This window comes from Tachyglossus aculeatus, chromosome 16 (assembly GCF_015852505.1).
Source record: "Tachyglossus aculeatus isolate mTacAcu1 chromosome 16, mTacAcu1.pri, whole genome shotgun sequence".
Taxonomy (NCBI): domain Eukaryota; kingdom Metazoa; phylum Chordata; class Mammalia; order Monotremata; family Tachyglossidae; genus Tachyglossus; species Tachyglossus aculeatus.
The window spans coordinates 27,042,669-27,061,884 of record NC_052081.1 but is presented as its reverse complement, the minus strand read 5'-3'; the positions used below and the strand labels follow the sequence as shown (position 1 = coordinate 27,061,884).

The following is a 19,216-nucleotide window of genomic DNA, read 5'->3' as shown; positions in this document are numbered from 1 at the left end:
ACCCCCCAATACACACGGACAAGCAAACATATTTGTGCAGCTGCATATGGTATACCCGCATACCCATCCACATACATACATTGGTACACCAAATAGAGGTACGTCCACATATACCCCTATGCAAGCGCATCACTATGCATGTGAACATACGTATATAGACACTTGTACATGTGCGCCCCGATGCATATACGCACGCACGCCCACATATGTATACGTGAGCACATACCCTTCATCACCCATGCGTACCCATACCTGAAAATTCTCTCAGGGTACAGATACACCCCTGTTTATACGCACACCAATGCACTCTCGCACAAAGACGCAGCTCAGACATACGCACACACGCAAATACACACCTATGCCTATGCACACGCCCCCGGGTTGCTTTGGGGGAGCTAACCAGAAGCGGGGATCCATCGCCCCTAGTGCTGGGCCCCAGCCCAGCCGGTCTATCCCATCTGCTCCCCAGCGACCCTCCCTCGCCCGCAGAAGGCCGAATTGGAGAAACGCTGGGGCAGATGGGGAGGGGTCTGCGGGCAGGGGAGCTGAGGAGAGAGAGGCTCTGTGCCCCCCTGGGAATGAGCTCGGTAGTGCCAGCCGCAGTGGGGCAGCGCGGGGGCCCGCAGTCAGGTCCCAGGCAGCGGGGAGGAAACATACGAATTGTCCCCCCCAAAGCAGCGGGCCGGGGCCGGGGATTTGGGCATGAGGCAGAGGCCCGGAGCTTGGGCAGGGGGGCCTGAGCCGGCGTTGGGAGAAAACCCGTCCCCTCTGGCCGCCGCACTACGACAATAGGTCTCGCCACAGCGCAGGGTGGAGCCCAGGCCAAATCCGAACCCAAAGGCGGCCTCTGCGTGTGTGTGCGTTCGAGTGTGTTTGTCTGTCTGTTTTTGTGTTTCTCTGTCCGGGAGGCGAACCGGGGTGCGGGGTTGGGGGGAGATCCATGAAGAATGTCAACCCCTCCCCATTCCCTTCCCAGGAGGCCTTCGAGAGAAAGCTTCAGGGGGAAAAACACCCCATCTGTGGCTGCCCCTCGCTTTTTCCCTTCTCTTTCTGGGTCTATGTGTTTTCTTCTCTTTTTCTGGGGGTCACTCTCTTTCTTCCTCTGTCTCTTTTTCTTACCTGTCTCTGGGGAGTTCTCTTTTTCCTCGCTTTCTCTCTCTCCCTATCTATATCTCTCTGTGCATATTCACGTCTCTGTCAGCTTCCTCCGCACCCCCTTTACCCCAAGACTGGGCACCCTGAAGACTTCTCTCGGGAGCGCGGATCTGCGCACCGGTTTCTCATTTGTTCGGCTTCGGCACAGGGATGCTGAGGTGGGGGATTCCGAGGTCTCTCTCTCGGCTTAGCAGGCAGGAAAGGACGACTCGGCCCCCGCTGGCCTCACAGAGCTTTTTCCGTTTCCCAGCCCTCTCCCGATCAGGCCCGGGCCCTGGGCGAAAATCCTAAACACGATCTGCCCCAGTGTCCACACCCAAACCAACAGGGTTTCGTCTGGGCTTTGCGGGCTGGGGAGGAAGGGGGTACAATTGAGAAAACAGAATCGAGACCTTCTGCAGAGAGGGCCTGATTCTCTCACCTCTTTTTCCCACCTCTGACCGCTCCTCCTGCTGAAGGAGCGCGGCCGTTAAGAAACCGATGGGGAGGGCGGAATATTGAATTGTACTTTCCAAGTTTAGTATAGTGCTCTAGTACAGTTCTCTGCACACAGTCAGCGCTCAATAAATACGACTGAATGAATTTCAATGTACTAAGCGCTTGGGAAGTACAATGAATGCTCACAATAAGCACTCAATAAATACAATTAATAATAATAATAATGATAATGGCATTTTAAAGCGCTTATAATGTGCCAAGCACTGTTCTAAGCACTGGGTAGATACAAGGTCATCAGGTTGTCCCACATGGGGCTCACAGTCTTAATCCCCCTTTTACAGATGAGGCGACTGAATGAATGAATGAATAAATGAATGACAGAGAGTGGACAGACAGTCGAACCAGTCTACGGACCCCCAGAAGAGGCCCTGAGCGGCTGGAAAGCGACGGGGACACCCTGCACCCCTATACCGGAGGCAGGTGGGGGATGGAAGGCGGACTGGGGTGTGGGGTTGGGGGGGATTCATGAGGAATGTCAACCCCTCCCCACTCCCTTCCCAGGAGGCCTTCGAGAGAAAGCTTCTGGAAGAAAAAAAATCCCCTTCATATTTCAAGCAAGATGCGTTTTGAAAAGCAAAAGCCAATCACCAAACCCCCTAGATAAATAGAAAGGACAGGGTCACCCTCTGCGAGACGCGGCAGTCCCGGGACAGGCCAACCCCGCGGCTCTTTCCTCTTTTATCTCTGCATATTAGATCTCCTAATCCCACCTCACCCTCAATTTTAACTCCCTCCCTCCCCCACACTGGTTCCCGGGGAACCTATTCACCAATCCCCAGCATTTCTGCGTCTTTCAGATAAATTACATTGGCCCCGGCATAATAGATTTAAAGTCCGCCAGATTTTTTTTTTATCATTAATTGTAAACGTGCAAAATACCTGCTGGTACTTCACTTTAGAAGAATGTAATTGGTAAAAAAAAAAAAAGAGGCGGCTGATGAATAGATAATAGATCTTTAACTACCAATAAACAGTAAGCAGCAGCCAGCAGCCCAGGGATGTGATCATAATTATTCCGCGGCGCGAGCCAATGGGGACGAAGGAACTCAGCCCTAAAATCATCCCAAAATCGAAGGCAAACTCGAAAATGTGGATATGACCGAGACAGTGGCGCGTCGATTCGGATCATCCAACCACTAGGCTCTCGCCCGTTTCTCACGCCAGCTGGGGAGGGGAGGAGGAGGATTGGGGAGGCGTGGATAAAATAAAACAAAAGCAATAATGTAATTGAAAAAAATCATAATGGGGCCAAGAGTCTATTCCGACTGTCGGGACTCGTTTTTCCAAAGCCCTTCGATCTCGAGAGGTGGAGGGAGGAGGAGGGGGTAGGGTCCTCAAAGCCACGGGGAGGAGGAAAAACAGTGATTTTCCTTCGGAGAATGGATGGGGTTGGTCAGGGTCGGTTCTCTGACATCCCCGGGATCGAGGAGCGAGAGAGGAGGAGGGGACTTGTTTCTACCCTTCTCCCCTCGAGAGAAAACCCCAAATGAAAAGAAGTCTGGAAGTTCGAATATTACGGATCCCTCGGCCCCTGGGATTGAGAGGGGGTCTGATTACCCACTATAGAATCGCATCAAGTTTTGCCCAGAAAAGGAGAGGAGCTGTGACTAGGAATAAAATTAGGGCATTCCTACTATCCTTTCCCCTGCAACAAAACCACGAACCAGGCCCGTTTTTAGCGCGCTCCCTGTGGGCCCGACCCCCCACTCCCCCACCTCCCGAGCCGGGATTGAGAAGTGGCGGAATCCGCGTGGGAGAAATCTCGATTTTCCTACCTGTCCCTGCTGCCCCGGCTCGTGCTGGGAGGGAGTTGCGGATGGTAGAGGCGGCGGCGGGGGCTCTCCGCACCCGGCGGGGACTCTCTGCTGGGACCAGGGCGTCCCGGAGAGGAGTGGTGGGGAAGGGGGGGGGGTCGGGGAGAGGGAGGGAAAAAGAGGGAGAGGGAGGTGGGGGGGGGGGGACGTGGGAGGAAGAAAAGGAAGAGGAAGAGGAGGCGGAGAAAGAGACAGAGGAGGAGTAGCAGGAGGAGGAGGAGGAGGAGGGGGAGCAAAAGAAGAGGAAGAGGCCGGGAGGAGGGGATGAAGGAAGAGGAGAAGGAAGAAAAGAAAGGGAAAGAAAGACAGGGAGGAGGAAGGAAGAAGTAGGGGGGAGGAGGAAGAGGAGAAGGAGGAAGAGGAGAAGGAGGAAGAGAGGAGGAGGAGGAGGAAGAGGAGAAGGAGGAGCTGCAGTTGGCTCCTCCACCACCGTGACCGTTGGGCGAAAGCTGGGAAGAGCAGGAGCCGGGAAAAAGAGGCTGCGCCGACTCCGTTCCAGTCCCGGCCCGGATCCAGCCGTCCAGGATCCGCTCCGCTCGCCTCCCTCTGACGCACTTTAAAGAGTCTCCCCCCTTCCACCTCAAGGCGAGTAATAGCGACCAATCATCAAGCCATTTACCAGGCTTCAGAGGAAGCTGTTTATGTGATCCCCGCACTAATTAGGCTCATGAACTAACAAATCGTTTGCACAACTTGTGAAGAACCGATCACATCCATGGATTGTCTTTGGACTTAGGGTGCTCGCCTTTTGCAGAAGAGAAAACTTTTTTTTTCCTCCCCCCGCGCCCCCCCCACCCCCCGGAGAAACTTTTCCCCCCTTTTTTTCTCGCTCCTGGCTCCGAGCCCCCCAACCACCTCTTCCCCCTTCCCGCCCCCCCAAAACAGCCACCCTCCCCCCCTCCCCTTCCCCAGCCTGCAAACTCTCCAGGAAGGAATTTTGTTTTCTCTTTGGTGGCGTTTTGGTGCAAGACTCTCCGACGACGCCTTTTCGCCCCCCTCTCTCTCTCTGTCTCCTCATTTCCCCCCCTCTCTTTCTCCCTCCTCTTTTTTTTATTTTTTTTTAAAATTTTTTGGTTAAAAGAGAATATTTATTTATTTTTTCTCCCCCGAACCTCGGCGGCGGAGCCGGCGCCCCGGTGGCGCTGGGGAGCGGGGAGCCCCGGGGAGGACCCAGCCGCGGCGCAGCATGTTCCAGCCGGCGCCCAAGCGCTGCTTCACCATCGAGTCGCTGGTGGCCAAGGACAGCCCCCTGCCCGCGTCCCGATCGGAAGACCCCATCCGGCCGGCGGCGCTCAGCTATGCCACCTCCAGCCCCATGAACCCCTTCCTCAACGGCTTCCACACGGCCGCCGGCAGGGGCGTCTACACCAACCCGGACTTGGTCTTCGCCGAAGCGGTGTCGCACCCACCCAACCCCGCCGTCCCGGTCCACCCGGTGCCGCCGCCGCACGCCCTGGCCGCCCACCCCCTGCCCTCCTCGCACTCGCCCCACCCCCTGTTTGCCTCGCCGCAGCAGAGGGACCCGTCCACCTTCTACCCCTGGCTTATCCACCGCTACCGATATCTGGGCCACAGGTTTCAAGGTAAGGGGCCAGCCCGGGGGCGGGGGGGCGAAGCGCGGGGCCGGAGGTGAAGTGGGCAAGATGGACGTGGGAAAGGAGGCTGGCGTTTGCCCGGGGCTGTCGGGCCTGCCCCCCGAATTTGGAGGCCTGGGAAACGGGGACCGGCCGGGACGCCTCGGGGGAGGCCGACGGGACCCGGGCCTAGGGAAAAACTCCGGGGGACAGTAGTGACCTTTCTCGCGGACTAGCAAAGGCCCAGAAGAGTGGTGAGTGTGAGTCAGTGTGAGTGTGTGTTGTGTGTGTGTGTGTCGGCCTAGCCCAGGAAGGGGGTGGCGGGAGCGGAAGGAAGGGGTCAAGCCGCGAGGTCCAGCGGGTGAAGCAAGCGAAACGCAGAGAAAACCGTTCCCACCCGTCCCCCACCCGCCTTCCCGCTGCCCCCGCAGCGAGAGGTCACCGCGCCCTGCCGCGGCCAGAGACCACCGGACCGCGGGCTTCTCCCGTTTCGTTGCTCCGGCCCCGCGCTTCCCTTCCCGGGGCCCGATCTCTCTCTCTCTCTCTCTCTCTCTCTCTCTCTCTCTCTCTCTCTCTCTCCACCCGGGAAAAGCCTCGTCCCGGCCCGGGGTCCCGATTTGGAGGCTCCAGGGGAGGGAAGTCGAAGCCAACGGGAGGAGGTCGGCGTCTCTTCAACGCAACGACCGTCCGCCCGGACCCGCAGTGAGATGGGTCAGGGGACTTGTCCTCCTTAAAACGCAAAAAACCAACCAACCAAACTAAAAAACAGAAAACAAACAACAAATTACGGGGCCGGGAGACCCGGGACAGCGAGAGAGGGGCGGGTTGTTGACCGATTTGAGAATCTGGAGGGACGGCGGTGTTGCTCTTAGAGGTGGCCTAAGGTACAAAACGATGTCGAAAAGTCAGGCTACGAGGAGGGAAAAATCCACACATCGGTCGGCCCGTGAACAATACATCGATCAGTGGTATTTATTGATGGCTATGTGGAGAACACTGTACTGAGCGCTCGGGAGAGTACGATACCTCAAAATCAGCAGACACGTCCCCTGCCCATAACTAGCTTACAGTCTAGAGGCTTTGCCTTGGCGTCCAGTGGGAAGGAATCGATCATTTTTTGCCTCTTCCCTCACCTCCACGCATCCCACCCGAGCTTATTTGTCTAAACTGGCCTCTTCCCCGCCTCGGGTCTCCCCCGGCTTCACCGGACTCTCCTGGTCTCGGAGCCAATTTTATCCCCGGCTGTCTTCGGCTCCTCTCTCCCCTTCTTGGGCCAAGCCGGAGTCTCGCCACCATCCCACAGCCACGATCCCCAGACTCCTAGTCAGGGTACGGGGCAAACGGATGGAGAAACTCCCAATCTACTGGCTCCTTTCGGTCCTTCCCCGAGAGAGGAGGGCAGTAACAAGCAGACGACAAGTGAAAATCATTTTTTAAGGGACGAGAGAGAGAGAGAGAGAGAGAGAGAGAGAGAGAGAGAGGGAGAAAGAGAGAGATGCCTCCTTTCCGGGTGGAAAGAAGGAAGAGTTTGGCTTTCCTGTTCCCAGACGAAGTGCAAATAAAATCCAACACCGTACGCCGCCGTTATTCCTACTCGTGACGGCAAGTTAAACCGAAAAGAACATACCTGGGCGCCGATCCCCGCCTTCCCCTGGCCCCCCCTCCCTGTTCCCCAAGTGATCCTGGGCATGCTTGGGGAGAGGGAACGGTGAGAGAGGGAAGGGGAGAAAGTTCTAGGAGGTCGCAGCGTTGGGGTGAGGAGGGGAAGACATGAGGGCGAGAGCCGGGGGGGCGAATCCAGACCCCGACTGGGAATATGGGGACAGGGAAGACTCCAGACTGACACCTGAGGGATGGGGAGTGGGTGGGAGGGCGGTCGGGAAGTGGGGAGAGGTCCCCTCCCTGACAGCCGCAGCAGCAGGAGAGCTCCTCCTCGGATTTCCAGCCAGGCCGAACCGGGCCCGAGCCGGGCCGGGCGTCCGGCTGGGAAACCTCCACCCACCCTCGGCTGGACGCCCCGAAATCCGTCTGTTTTATTATTGCAATTTTTCCAAAGAGAAATCAATTGAGCTTTGACTGAGTGGGGAGGGCTCTCCCTTTATCGTGAACGATTTCCTACTCGTGGCCCTGATTGCGCCGACCGTACTTGTGGTTCACGTTGCGGCGCGGGGAGTTGCGGCTTTCCCGTCTCCTTGGAATTTCCACTCCTGCTCCCTGTCCACCCTGGCCGACGAAGGCGCTGGCCAGGTGCAGGTGTGCGGGGGGCTGGGTGCAGGTGTGAGGGGCTCTGGGTGCAGATGTGCGGAGACTGGGGGGCAGAGCGCGGCCTGGGCCAGGTAACGGGGTGTGGGCCGGTCGGGGAAGCGCCTTGAAGCTGGCGGCGGGGCGAATCGGGGTCCCTAATTAACGGGAGCTGTGCTCCGCCGTGCAGGGAACGAGACCAGCCCCGAGAGCTTCCTCCTGCACAATGCACTGGCCCGAAAGCCCAAGCGGATCCGCACAGCCTTCTCCCCGTCCCAGCTACTGAGGCTGGAGCACGCCTTCGAGAAGAACCACTATGTGGTCGGGGCGGAAAGGAAACAGCTGGCCCACAGCCTCAGCCTCACGGAAACTCAGGTAAGGGGAGGCCGAGCCGCGCCCACCAGGGCCTGCGCCGACCCCCCAGGCCAGGAGAGAGGGCGCTGGGGGAGAAATCGGGAAACGACGGGGGGCGGGAGGGAGAGAGACGGGGAGAGTCTAATTCCTCGTGTCCGGTTTGCCAGTCCTTAGCGTCTCTGGGGTGCCCGCCCCCAATCCCCTTCCCAACTCAGCCGTCGATGACGTGTTGGCGTAGGGCGGCCAGGCGGGCCCGAAATCTCCGAGGCCTCAGTGGGTCCGCCGTGGTGGTCGTGAGACCCCCACCCCGCCCGAGGCCTCCTCTCCCGTTAGGACCCACCCAGAGTTGGCAGAATAAGACTTGGCCACAAACCTGAACCCTCCTCTTTCAAAAGACAAAAAGGAAACCATGTTGGTCCCGTGAATTCTGGTTCCAGGGCTTGGGGCCGCTCTGAGTGGTGTGCAGGGACCTCAGTCGTATTGGACGAGTTCGGGGAGTTTCTGGGTTGTTTTTTTTCTAGTTACCTCCTACCTTCACCTAAGGGCCTGGGGAAGCTGTTCGCCCCAGCGGGGAGGAGAGGATAATGGAGAGGAGGGAAGGACAGAGAGAGGCTCGAAATACTTCGATCTGGTCGAGAGGGAAGCCGACCTGGGCTTCCGTTTCGGTTGTCCTGTTTCTGAGGTTGCGTCTTCCGGATCGGTGGGGAGGGTGGAGGGGAAATCTAGATGACTGCACATGGAGAAACTCCGTCCAGGAAGCCAGCGGGGCACCGTTTACCCCACGGATCGATCGATCCGCTCGATCTGAAGGAAGGAGTGCGGGGAGGGCGGAGGAACGAAGAGAGCGGGGGAGCTTGTTTAGCAGGAGGTTATTGCGAGAGTGTCAGATCCCACTCTTCCCCGAGCCCCTGCGCCGCCCGACCCCAAGTTGGAGTCCTCTGCGGGCTAGGGCGGGGGAGAAGGAAGAGAAGAGGGACAGAAGGAAGAGAAGGAGGAGAGAAGGAGGGAAGCAAAGAAGGAACAGGGCGACGTCGTAGCAATGGGCGATGATGCGGAACTCCCAGAAGCTCAGAACAAATTTCGGATTAAATGGAGAAAGTGTAGGAAAATCTGTGTGAGCTTTAGAGGCAAATGACAGGGATTATCTCTATTGCTGGATTGTACTTTTCTAAGCGCTTAGTACAGTACTCTGCGCTCAGTAAGCGCTCCATAAATACGATTGAATGAATGAATGCATGAATGAGGCCAGGTTAAGTAAGGTGTGCGCGGAGGCACCGTTGGATTCGGCTTCAGGAACTCCTTCCTCAGTTCATTCATTCAATCGTATTTATTGAGCGCTTATTGTGTGCGGAGCACTGTACTAAGCTCTCAGTTCTTCTCCCACAGCTTTTCCACGCACATGCCCAGGTTCACGGACCGGTGTTGGGGGGCGGATGGTGTGTGTGTGTGTGTGTGTGTGTGTGTGTGTGTGTGTGTGTGTGTGTGTGTGTGTGTGTGTCCGTCCGGCAGCCCGTTAGGGGCCGACTATGCCGCTGGTGGCTGGAAGTGCGTCGACATGTGTGTGTCTCTCTTCCGAGTCGATCGCTGTCTCGAGGCCGCTGCTTTAGATCACTCTTTCACACGGTTTTGTTCCTGCCCGAAGAGGGGTTGTGTGTTGGTCCGAAACCTCCAGCCGCGAGGCTGAATTAGAGCTGGGCCCCGGTACTGTACTGTGGAGCCGCTAGCCTGGTTCAAAGTTCCCCGTAAACAGTAACGTTTTCTGTGCGGATTAAGTTGTAACACTTTTTGGGGGGGGGGGGGGTGGGGGGGAGAGGCAATAAGAGGTTGAGGCCTTTGTTTTAAAATGTCCCCCCGGACAAAACAAAAAAGAGAATCGCCACTTTTATGAGGCTCTCCGAACAAGGGATTGCTCAGGCTTATTTCCACTGGAAAGCTGTATTTAACGTGGTCTTTGTCCGGGTTGATTTCGACGCTGGTTGGGGTCTTTTGTCTAGATGTCAACCCCCAGATCTCGACAAACGAGCTCCCTTTTAGAGATCAGCGTGGAGGAACGAACCGTCCTCCCCCTCAATTAGCAAACTAAAAGCAAATTAAACTCACCCTTGTTCCCGCTCAGCTTTTTAATGGAGGACTTTTGGAGAATATGAAAATGCGAGGCGAGGAGATGGGGCCGGCTTCGGAGCACTGGGTTCTGAGGGCGCAGCGAAGCGGGCTTAACCCCGCTGAGCGACATGGGCTTCCTTCAGACAGGGGAGAGCGGGGGAGAGAGGGAGGGGGGTGGAGAGCGAGAGGGACTTTTATCAGTCACTTTCAGCCCGAATTAGAGTGGAAATTGCTTTTTTTTAAAGAAGTGTGTGTGTGTGTATGTGTGTTTATGACTGTGTGTTGGGGGAGGATGGGACTAGGGGGACTAAGGTTAGGGTTAGAGGAGGGGAAGAGAGAGCTCTGGAGAATCGATCAATCAAGCCCATTTATTGAGCGCTTACTGTGTGCGGAACACTGTACTAAGCGTTTGGGAGAGTATACGCTAACAGAACTGAGAAGCCAATAAAAGGTGGGAGCTGGGAGCAGGAAGAAGTCGTTTGCCTCGCGTTTGGAGCCCCAATCTGCCCCGTTTACCAGACATCTCCTGGGAGTATACTATATCTGGAAAGGGAACGAAAGCGGCACCTGGGAGTTTGCTGTCAACCCGATTTGTTTAACACTGAACCTGTTTACCCAGTCTCCCGGGGTCTTCTCTCCCTCCTTGCCGGCCTTTCGTCTGTCCGGCAGTTTTAATCGTTTCATTTCTAAAGTCTACACCCTGAAGGGGCGCCCTCCTCGAAGACACCTTCACGAGGGCAGGGCAGGCGGGATGGTTTCCTCGCACAAGGGGAGATGGAAACAGTCAGTGGGCCCGAGTTTAGGAGTGTGCGTCTTCTCTCACGACAGCTCTTCCTTTCCCCTCCCTCCTTCCTTCCCGCCCCGTCTTTCTCCCTCTGCTTCGTGGCGAAGGACGCCTGTATGCTTTCGCTTTTGACCTTCGCTTATAGGTGTCTCTAACTTGGACTTTCTGCCGGGTGTTGCAGTCATTTCTCCCTCTGTCCTACCGTCTTCCACCCAGCCACAACGTTATTTCCCCTCCTCCTTACCCCCATCCCCCCAAGTGTGGAAGGGACGGGCAGGTCTAAATGGAGAAATATCTAAAAATATTACCCTGAGCCTTTGTTAGCAGATGAGGCGCTATATTTAGGAAGCAGCGTTCATGGTGCATAAATAATAAAAAACACACTGGACCTTTGAAACCGGGATGAACAGGCAGACCGGATGGAAGGAGTTTTTTTTTCCTTTTCTCAGTTTCTGTTTCTCTTTGCGTTTTAGGGATTTTTTCCCTCTTTTTTCCCCTTTGACTGAACATATTTTCTAGGGTTCTCCCCGGTGTCACTGTTCATGTTCGTCGGCCGCTTGAAGTGCAATGCGTGTGCGATGTATGTGTGATAGAGTTGTGCTTAGGGCTCGGAGGGGTTCAGGTGTCCGCGACCAGGGGCTGGGGACAAGGCGGAGCGGGAAGGAGCTGTCCAATAAAGACTGTCCGAGCTACCCTAGAACCAACCCAAACTTCTGGGCGTAGGGGATGGGCAGCCCCAGCCAGTGTAACCCCAGCAAAGGCTGAGAGAAAAACAGGGGAGGGCATTAAGGGAGAGGGTATCAATTTGGGGGGTGGGGGAGAGAAAGAGGAGAGAGACAGAGGCAGGGGAGGAGAGAGAGAGAAAGAGAGCGGTAAAGGTGGGGAGAACAGTAAAGAGAAACTAACTTCCCTTCATTCCCCGCTTACTCTCTGTTTCCTGCCACAGGTAAAAGTATGGTTTCAGAACAGAAGGACAAAGTTCAAACGGCAGAAGTTGGAAGAAGAAGGTTCGGATTCCCAACAGAAGAAAAAAGGGACCCATCATATTAATCGATGGAGAATCGCTACCAAACAGGCCAGTCCAGAGGAAATAGACGTCACTTCAGACGATTAAAAAAATACACACAAAACAAAAAAGCACACACAAACAATAACGATCCAGAGAGAGAAGAACAAAAACAAAGCAAACTAACAACCGCCCACCAAAAAAAAAAGCCGGCACTTATGAGACTTTTCAGCAGCAAGTGTTAAGGATCATAACCCAAGGCAGAGTGACTATGCGGGAGAAAAAGCGAGAAGGTTCTTCTTAATCAAAATGCAATTCTCGTCGAAAGAGGCAGCTGAGAGAAAGGGGGAGAAAGAGAGAGAGAGGTCCAAAATGTGGCACAGCCAGCCCGGCTCTGGCAAAGGGAGTTGTCAATCAAAAGCCAAACCTCCGAGACAAGCTGATTGACAGGTATTCCGTTTATTGCAGTCCACTTTTAAAAAATGATAATGATGATAATGGTGATGATGATGATGGTGAGGATGAAAACAAAAAATAACCAGCCCAGCACAGGACATTTTTTGCACTTCGCAGTTTTCCAATCTTTTTTTTTAAAAAAAAAATTACTAATAATCGAAATTCCATATCCAGCCCAAATCCCACGCCTGTTTCTGAAACACGACTAGCATATTCCAGCCGTTGGGCGAACGGTTCTAAAGACAGAAAATGAAATGTATTTTTTTCTTTCCTTTAAAAACAGGTTCCGTGTGCTTTTTCAGTTTTCGTTTTATGAGAAATGTGCAGTCTGTAAGCATTTATTGATAACTTCTGACGTCAAAGTGATTGTGGAAGCTAAACGAAGTAGCAGCTCACCAATAGTGTTCCTCTAAAAGGAAAAAAGAAAAGGGGAGAATCTGAGGGAGGGCTGGGGGTGGTGAGGGAGGGCAGGAAGGAGGGAGTCATGAATTTTGCCGAAAAAAATAATTTATCTGATTTTTGGACTTCCCCTTTCCTAATATTCCGAAGTTTTAAAACACGAGTGAACATTCCACGTCCGGTGGTGGCTGGGGAAATTGACATAGTTTAACCATTCGCGGTGGGTCTTTCAAAAATTAAATACAACAACAAGAACAACAACAACGAAAAGCAAAACAAAACAAAAAAACAACGTAAAACATTAAAAGACTGAAGAGGGATTGGTGTTGAGTGTGGTCGGTACCCCGGGCCAACTTTAAGCACTGAGCTTATATTCCAAGATCATAGAGCTTCTAAAGAGTGACAAATGGTTCCTTAATGTCTTCTATACCAGAATGTAAATATTTTTGTGTTTTGTGTTAATTTGTTAGAATTCTAACACACTATATACTTCCAAGAAGTATGTCAATGTCAATATTTTGTCAATAAAGATTTATCAATATGTCCGCAGCGTAGTTGTCTTTGGAAATGGAAAAAAATTGGAAGGGAAAATAAATAAGAAACGAGCCCTTATGGAGACTGGCAACCTTACGATCTCCCGATGGAGTCGTTAGGGTTCGTAAAGGATTCTGAGTTGTTTAGTGTCTGGCCCGTTTTTAGGAAAGGTGGGTTGGGGAGGGAAAGAAGGGAGAGCGGGAAGGGGAAACGAGAAGAGAGGACGGACTCGTTAGTTTGAATTCGAGAGGTTAAATTCTAGTAGAGAAAGCCCTTTTAGCTATGGACCCCGGACGATCCTTTCCAATGGTACTGGAGAAGGTTGACTTTCCTCTGAGATTTTACCTTTGAAAACTCCAGATGAAACACTTCCCTTTCACTTCTTCCCCCCCCCCCCCCCCGGCTCCCTTTAAAAAATAATAGAGGAAAAATGACCATTGATGGGATAGTGGAGAACAATGAGCAAAGAATTAAGGGTTTGAATCCCTGAGCTTTCAACTTCATTTCTGACTTTAAATCCACGCCACTCCATGGGGCTTTTTTTTTTTTTTTGGCGGGGGGTGAGCGGTCAAAATCTGCAGAAGGTGATGAAGGGAATAGCTCCTCAAACACCTTTTAAGACCACGATTCGGAGAAACCTTCAACTCTTAACATTAAAGAAAAGTTGTAACCAGTCCTAGAGGAAACTCGCTTTTTTTTTCTCCTGGGGGTGCGCAGTTGTTTTTGCATGCTTCATTTGCTCCTTATCCTGATAGGCTGCATTAATCAGTTTTATTTCCATTGATTGAGAAACCTCGTCTGCTCTGTTCGAGCTACAAAGCGTCCTGCAAGCTTTTGTGAAAGTGCAAATCAGTTTAAGCAATTATCATACCAGGAATATGAAGGGGAAAGAGGAGGCACTAACCAGTGGTTCCCTTTAATCTCTTAATCCATGGATCCAGGGGGGCTGGTTGGACATAATTTAGGACACTCTGACTACCCTTTACACTGTGATAAGACGAAGTTACAAAGCATTGCAAAAATACAAGCTTTGTTAAGCATTCTGCCCTGAAAAGTTAAGATTAAACATTCTTTGCACGTGTGGGCAGTATAAGGCAGTATGGACATTTTTCTTTCTTGAAAATAAAAATAGTATCGATTTTTCTATCAATTTGGTCGGAGGAAACGCGGATCGACGTACATTTTATGAAAAAAACAGCTACTTGGGGCCTCTGCTCTTTTAATGGAACAGGTCGGGTGAGGGACGCGGGAGGGAAAGGAATTGGGGTCTGAAATAGTTCGATTAGTAAAGGCCGGAGTTCCGAGCTATCGCTGTCGCATTGCCGTCCCCTCGTTACAATCAGTGACCCACGAATGAGTGTAAAGGCAGAAGATTTCAGTACACGCGCTTCGAGACCCCTTTTTTCTCATGGAATTCTAGACCGCGCTACGCGAACTGTCCCAAGGTACATGTTGTCTTGTTTCCCTGGGCGCATTTTGATTTCAAATCACCCCTAAAGACTCACTCTCCGTTGAAGTGGTCTCTTCTACCTTTAACTCGTAGAAGTTGGCTTTTAGTTCTACTTCAAACCGATGCAAATGCTCCGAAACATTAAACAGATTTCCATTAAACAGCGGTCCGGCCTTTCTATAAATTGTTTCCCATCTTGATAAAAGGTTTATTTCTGCAGGAGTTATATACTTTTTAACGCAAGGGATGGGGGGAATTTTTAAGCGTTCTGTGTAGCGTAACAGCAATAAAATCTTCAGAGAATACTATTAGCTTTGAAAAAAACCCCTAAAAGCTTTATTACAAACCAAGCTTTGAAAATAGGGGGGATTAGAAGGCTGAAAGGGTCCCACAATGGTTAGAAGAAAAGGTTTCATGCTAATGAGGTTAATGCCCTTTGTATCTCAGGACTCCACAACTTCATTACTCCCTATCTCCGGCTGCACCAAGCAGCTCAGAACGCCGCAATCCACTCTAACGCCCCCCCCTTCCCTGCCTAAAGAAGGATTTGATAGCAGCTCTGTTCAAACTAGATAATTATATCTTTTCAAGTCGGAATTAAGATAAAGAAAGTGAAGCAAAGGCGGCTAGCCTTGATCCACTGCAAACAAATTTGGCGCACTTTCCCGTCTCTCCCCCTGCCTCAAAAGGCAGGACAGTCAGCTTATTAGGTCCTCGTTTGCTTTATTAATTCATCTATTTAAAGTGGCAGGATTAGAGCGTCTAATGTGGGCGCGGGATGCCCGTGCAGTGTGAAATATAAATATTTGGGAGATGCTATCTGGCGGTGGAGGCTTGAGGATGCGGGTGTGGGAATGGGTCCTGCAGTTCACCCCCAATCTGAGGGTTTGCTGGCGTCGATTCGTATTTTTCTACTGGGAGAGGAGGGGGCGAGGGTGCGGGGTTCGGGGAAGAGGGTCTGTCGTGGGGCGGGGGCCTCCGGCCTCTTCCAGAGGGAAGGGAGAGCACCTTGGCTGGTTCTCCCCAAGCCGGGGATCCGGGTGCGTTCTGCAGTCAACCCCGGCCTTGATCCCTGCTCTTTGGGGGTCCCGATAAGCTCCCTCCCTCCAATCTGCTCCCATCCCCTGCGGTGGTCGCAGGAGCTGCGGCCGCTGTGGCTCGAAGGATCGCTGCGAGCTCGGGCCATTTGTCACTGCGGAGACTTGTGTGACTTCTTTTGTTGAAAGGGGAGGATTGGTGGGCGGATCGATACAGTAGTGGGGCTGAGTTTCCAGGCAGCCGAAAGTCTTAGGCCTCGTGGGCTGCTTAGTGAGTGAGTGAGAGTGTGTGTATATGTATCTGGGAGACGCGCGTTTTATTTATTCATAATCTCGGTCCGCATCCCCTCCTCTAGTTGGATTGAAACAAAGTCGAGGCATGGCTTTCAGGCGAGTTCACTGACTTTAGGAATCACTCCAGGAAAGGCGGAGCCCTGGATTTTGCGCTCCCTGGGTGTGCGCCCATAAGTGTGTGTCTATGGGTGACTGCGGATAAGAGTAAGACAGAAAGAGAGAGTGCGTTGTGTGTGTGTGTGTTTTTCCCAGCCTCAGTCCACACCCCATTCAAATCCCCGACGTGTCTGCACTCATCGTTCAACACCGTCCCCTGTAGATTCTGGAAAACAGCAGCCGTCTTTGTAGCTCCCTCTTTTCCCCTTATTTTTCCTAGGCGGTATTTATTATTCTAACAATGAGCGTTTGATTTATGTGGATGTCGCCTTGTAGGCCTTCACGGAAATTAGCCACCTCTGATTAGCCCCGAATGGACAAGGTTGGAGGAAATGGGGGAATAAATGCCCTCTTCATGCTGCTCAAATGCTCGGATAACCGGAGCTCCACCTAATACTCCATAATAATCATTAGGACATTTTTTTAGCACTTACTACATGCCAGGCCCTACACTAAGAGCTGGGATGGATACACGCAAATCGGGTTGGATACAATCCCTTGTGGGGCTCCCAGTTTCGATCCCCATTTTCCAGAGAAGTAACTGAGACACAGAGAAGTTAAGTGACATACCCAAGGTCACGCAACAGACAAGTGGCGGAGTCGGGATTACAACCCATGACCTTCTGACTCCCAAGCCCGTGATCTATCCACTACGCCATGTTGCTTCTAAAGGGCCTCCCCCCACCCCCACCCCCGGACCCTGTCCACCTGTGCATTCTCCGTTTGGGGAGGAAGGGGGGAGTCTTGATAGAGCCTCGGAGTCATAATAGCCAGGAAAGCGCCAGATCTGACCATCAGAGGTGCCCTGGTGCAGGAGTAGCGGGAGTTAATCGGCTTCTTGGCCTTCCCCTCGTCCCTCACTTCTCTCCGTCTCGGGTTTGCGCCCTAAGGGCGCACGGGATCTGAGCGTGGGATCTCAGTGGCATCGGGCTCCACGGCCGTGGCCTGAGCTCTGCCGTTGTTGCTGCTTTTCTGGAGAGTTCTCCTACCAGCGCTCCCCCCTCCCCCCCTCCCATCCCTCTCCGGTGCCCGGGGGGACATCTTTCCTTCTTGCCCCACTTCATCTGGACACCCCTTCCCCCGCTCCGCTTTTCCCAGGTTCTTGGACCCGACTTTGATCCCGCTGTTAAATTCGAAGCCAAAGGCCTGGCACGATGACTTTAACCTTTTTCTGAATCCAGTTTCTGCATCTTAGATCCGTGCGGATCTCCGGGGACCTCCTAGCCGCACCAACTCCCTCCCTTCGGCTCCCCGCACCTTGCTCCCACTTCCCCAGCCTGAGGAGTTCCGTCCAGGGGGTCAGCGGCGGAGGGGGGTGGTTGATGTACATTTTGGGAAGGAGGGCATTCTATGAAGGAGTCAAAGGAGTCACCCCTTCCTCAGCCTTCCTGGGGAGGGGGGAGAGGGGATAAGCTCATATATAGCCCCCGGTCTCCATAGCACTTGGCTGGACCTGACGTCAAGAAGAACTTGATCTCGCCGGTTTCGCTCTTGCTTCTGAAACTGATCCTTGAAATGAGAGAACAGGCGCTACACAATTCCCATGGCCTTGACATAAGGTACAGCGATAAATATACACCACTAATGAGCAATTACCATATAATCACCTTCCAATTAGCTCGCATAATGATGAATTAAACATTCTAGCCGGCTGGATTAGGTTTCTTACTTTGTATATTATTTACGAGGGCTATAGCTTCTGCGAAGAACCAAATATCAAATTAGATGGGGAATTTTCAGTTGGGGGTAATTACGCATTCAGCGCAGAGACTGTGTTTTGGTCACTTGTCAAACGAAGCCTCCTGGAAGGTACTGACCAGCCTGTTGGAGCTTTTTGGGGGGGAGATGGGGAGGAAAGAGGTGTGCATGTGTGTGAATTTTCTTTCTCCCCAACACTTCACTGCACTGACACTTCCTTTCTTTCTCTCCACGCCTGGGCTCAGGGCCCGGGTGTTCTCGCCCCGCGGAAGCCACTCTGCAGCCCCGAGCCTGGCACAGAAGGCCCGCATCCAGCCCCGCTTCGGCAGGGGCTCCGGGGTTGGGGGGCGAGGGGCTAGGCCGGGAAGGGGGTAAAGGTACGGGCGACTCCCGCTGTCTACCTCCCCCTTTTAAAAATAATGCAATTTGTTAAGCGCTTACTGCGTGCCAAGCACTCTTTTTTTTTCCAGCGCGGAAACTCCCGGGTACAACACGAATCCAATCAGGCTGTGCCTCGCGCTATTCCCCAGTAACGACTTCGGGTCCCCTCAGCCGGGCCCAGGCCTGGGGGGAGCAGTGTCTTACCCAGTTTGGGCGTTTGCCCGATTCTGGATTGCTGGACGCAGGGAATGTGCCTGTTGTATTGCTGTATTGTAATGACATGATGATATTTGTTAAGCGCTTACTATGTGACAGGACCGTAATGATAATAATAATGATGATGGCATTTGTTAAGCGCTTACTATGTGTCTAAGCGCTGGGATAGATACAAGGTTATCAGGTTGTCCCACGGGTGGCTCACAGTCTTCATCCCCATTTTTACAGATGAGGTAACTGAGGCACAGAGAAGTTAAGTGATTTGCCCAAAGTCACACACCTGACAAGTGGCGGAGCCGGGATTAGAACCCACGACCTCTGATTTCCGAGCCCGTGCTCTTTCCACTAAGTCACGCTGCTTTTCAGCGCTGTACTCAGCACTGGGGTGGATACAAGCAAATTGGGTTGGACACAGTCCCTGCCCCACGTGGGGCTCACCATCTCGACCCCCATTTTACAGATGAAGTTACCGAGGCCCAGAGACGCGAAGCGACTTGTCCAAGGTCACACAGCAGACAAATGTCGGAGCCACGATTAGAACCCATGACCTTCTGATTCTCAGGCCCATGCTCTATCTTCCACGTCATGCTGTTTCTCTGCTGTTTGTACTCTCCCAAGCGTTTGATACAGTGTTCTGCACACAGTAAGCGTTCAATAAATACGATTGACTGACTGGACGGTTGGAATGGGTTGCGATAGCCGGATGGATATCCCCAAGCACCGCGCTTTCACACGGGACTTCAAGAAGCCAGGGTGTGGGGTGTGCGGGGGAATGGGGAGTGGGGGCGTAGTCCCGCGGGGAACGAGGGTCTCAGCACATGTGGGGGCAACTCTTGCCCCCCCCCCCATATTGTGGTGTAGCGGTGGGTGGGAGCGGGATCCCCATTTGGCGCTCACCGTTTTGGGCACGGGGGAGGAGGGGCAGCGCTTTAGCCTGGATAATAATAATAATAATAATCTTGGTATTTGTTAAGCGCTTACTTAACATGTAAGCGCTTACTTAACAGCGCATGTGCAAAGCACTGTTCTAAACGCTGGGGAGGATACAAGGTGATCAGGTTGTCCC

At 53.0% G+C, this 19,216-nt stretch overlaps 1 protein-coding gene across 2 annotated transcripts; it reads left to right on the top strand.

The window, feature by feature from the left end:
- Positions 1-4,600: 4,600 nt before the first annotated feature.
- EMX2 (empty spiracles homeobox 2) lies at positions 4,601-12,426 on the top strand. Of its 2 annotated transcripts, XM_038758010.1 has the most exons (3): positions 4,601-5,050; positions 7,473-7,657; positions 11,470-12,426. In XM_038758010.1, the coding sequence occupies exons 1-3, from the start codon at positions 4,654-4,656 to the stop codon at positions 11,635-11,637; spliced, it is 750 nt and encodes a 249-aa protein (XP_038613938.1). In that variant the 5' UTR covers positions 4,601-4,653; the 3' UTR covers positions 11,638-12,426. The 2 variants fall into 2 exon arrangements, with proteins under 2 accessions (XP_038613938.1, XP_038613939.1); XM_038758011.1 differs by lacking the exon at positions 7,473-7,657 and having other exon boundaries at positions 11,470-11,573.
- Positions 12,427-19,216: the final 6,790 nt, after the last annotated feature.

Excerpts from the sequence above, each read along its gene's own strand:
- EMX2 (XM_038758010.1), top strand. The coding sequence starts at position 4,654 with ATGTTCCAGCCGGCGCCCAAGCGCTGCTTCACCATCGAGTCGCTGGTG. Across the intron at positions 5,051-7,472 it reads TCTGGGCCACAGGTTTCAAG|GGAACGAGACCAGCCCCGAG; the intron begins GTAAGGGGCCAG and ends TCCGCCGTGCAG. Across the intron at positions 7,658-11,469 it reads TCAGCCTCACGGAAACTCAG|GTAAAAGTATGGTTTCAGAA; the intron begins GTAAGGGGAGGC and ends TTCCTGCCACAG.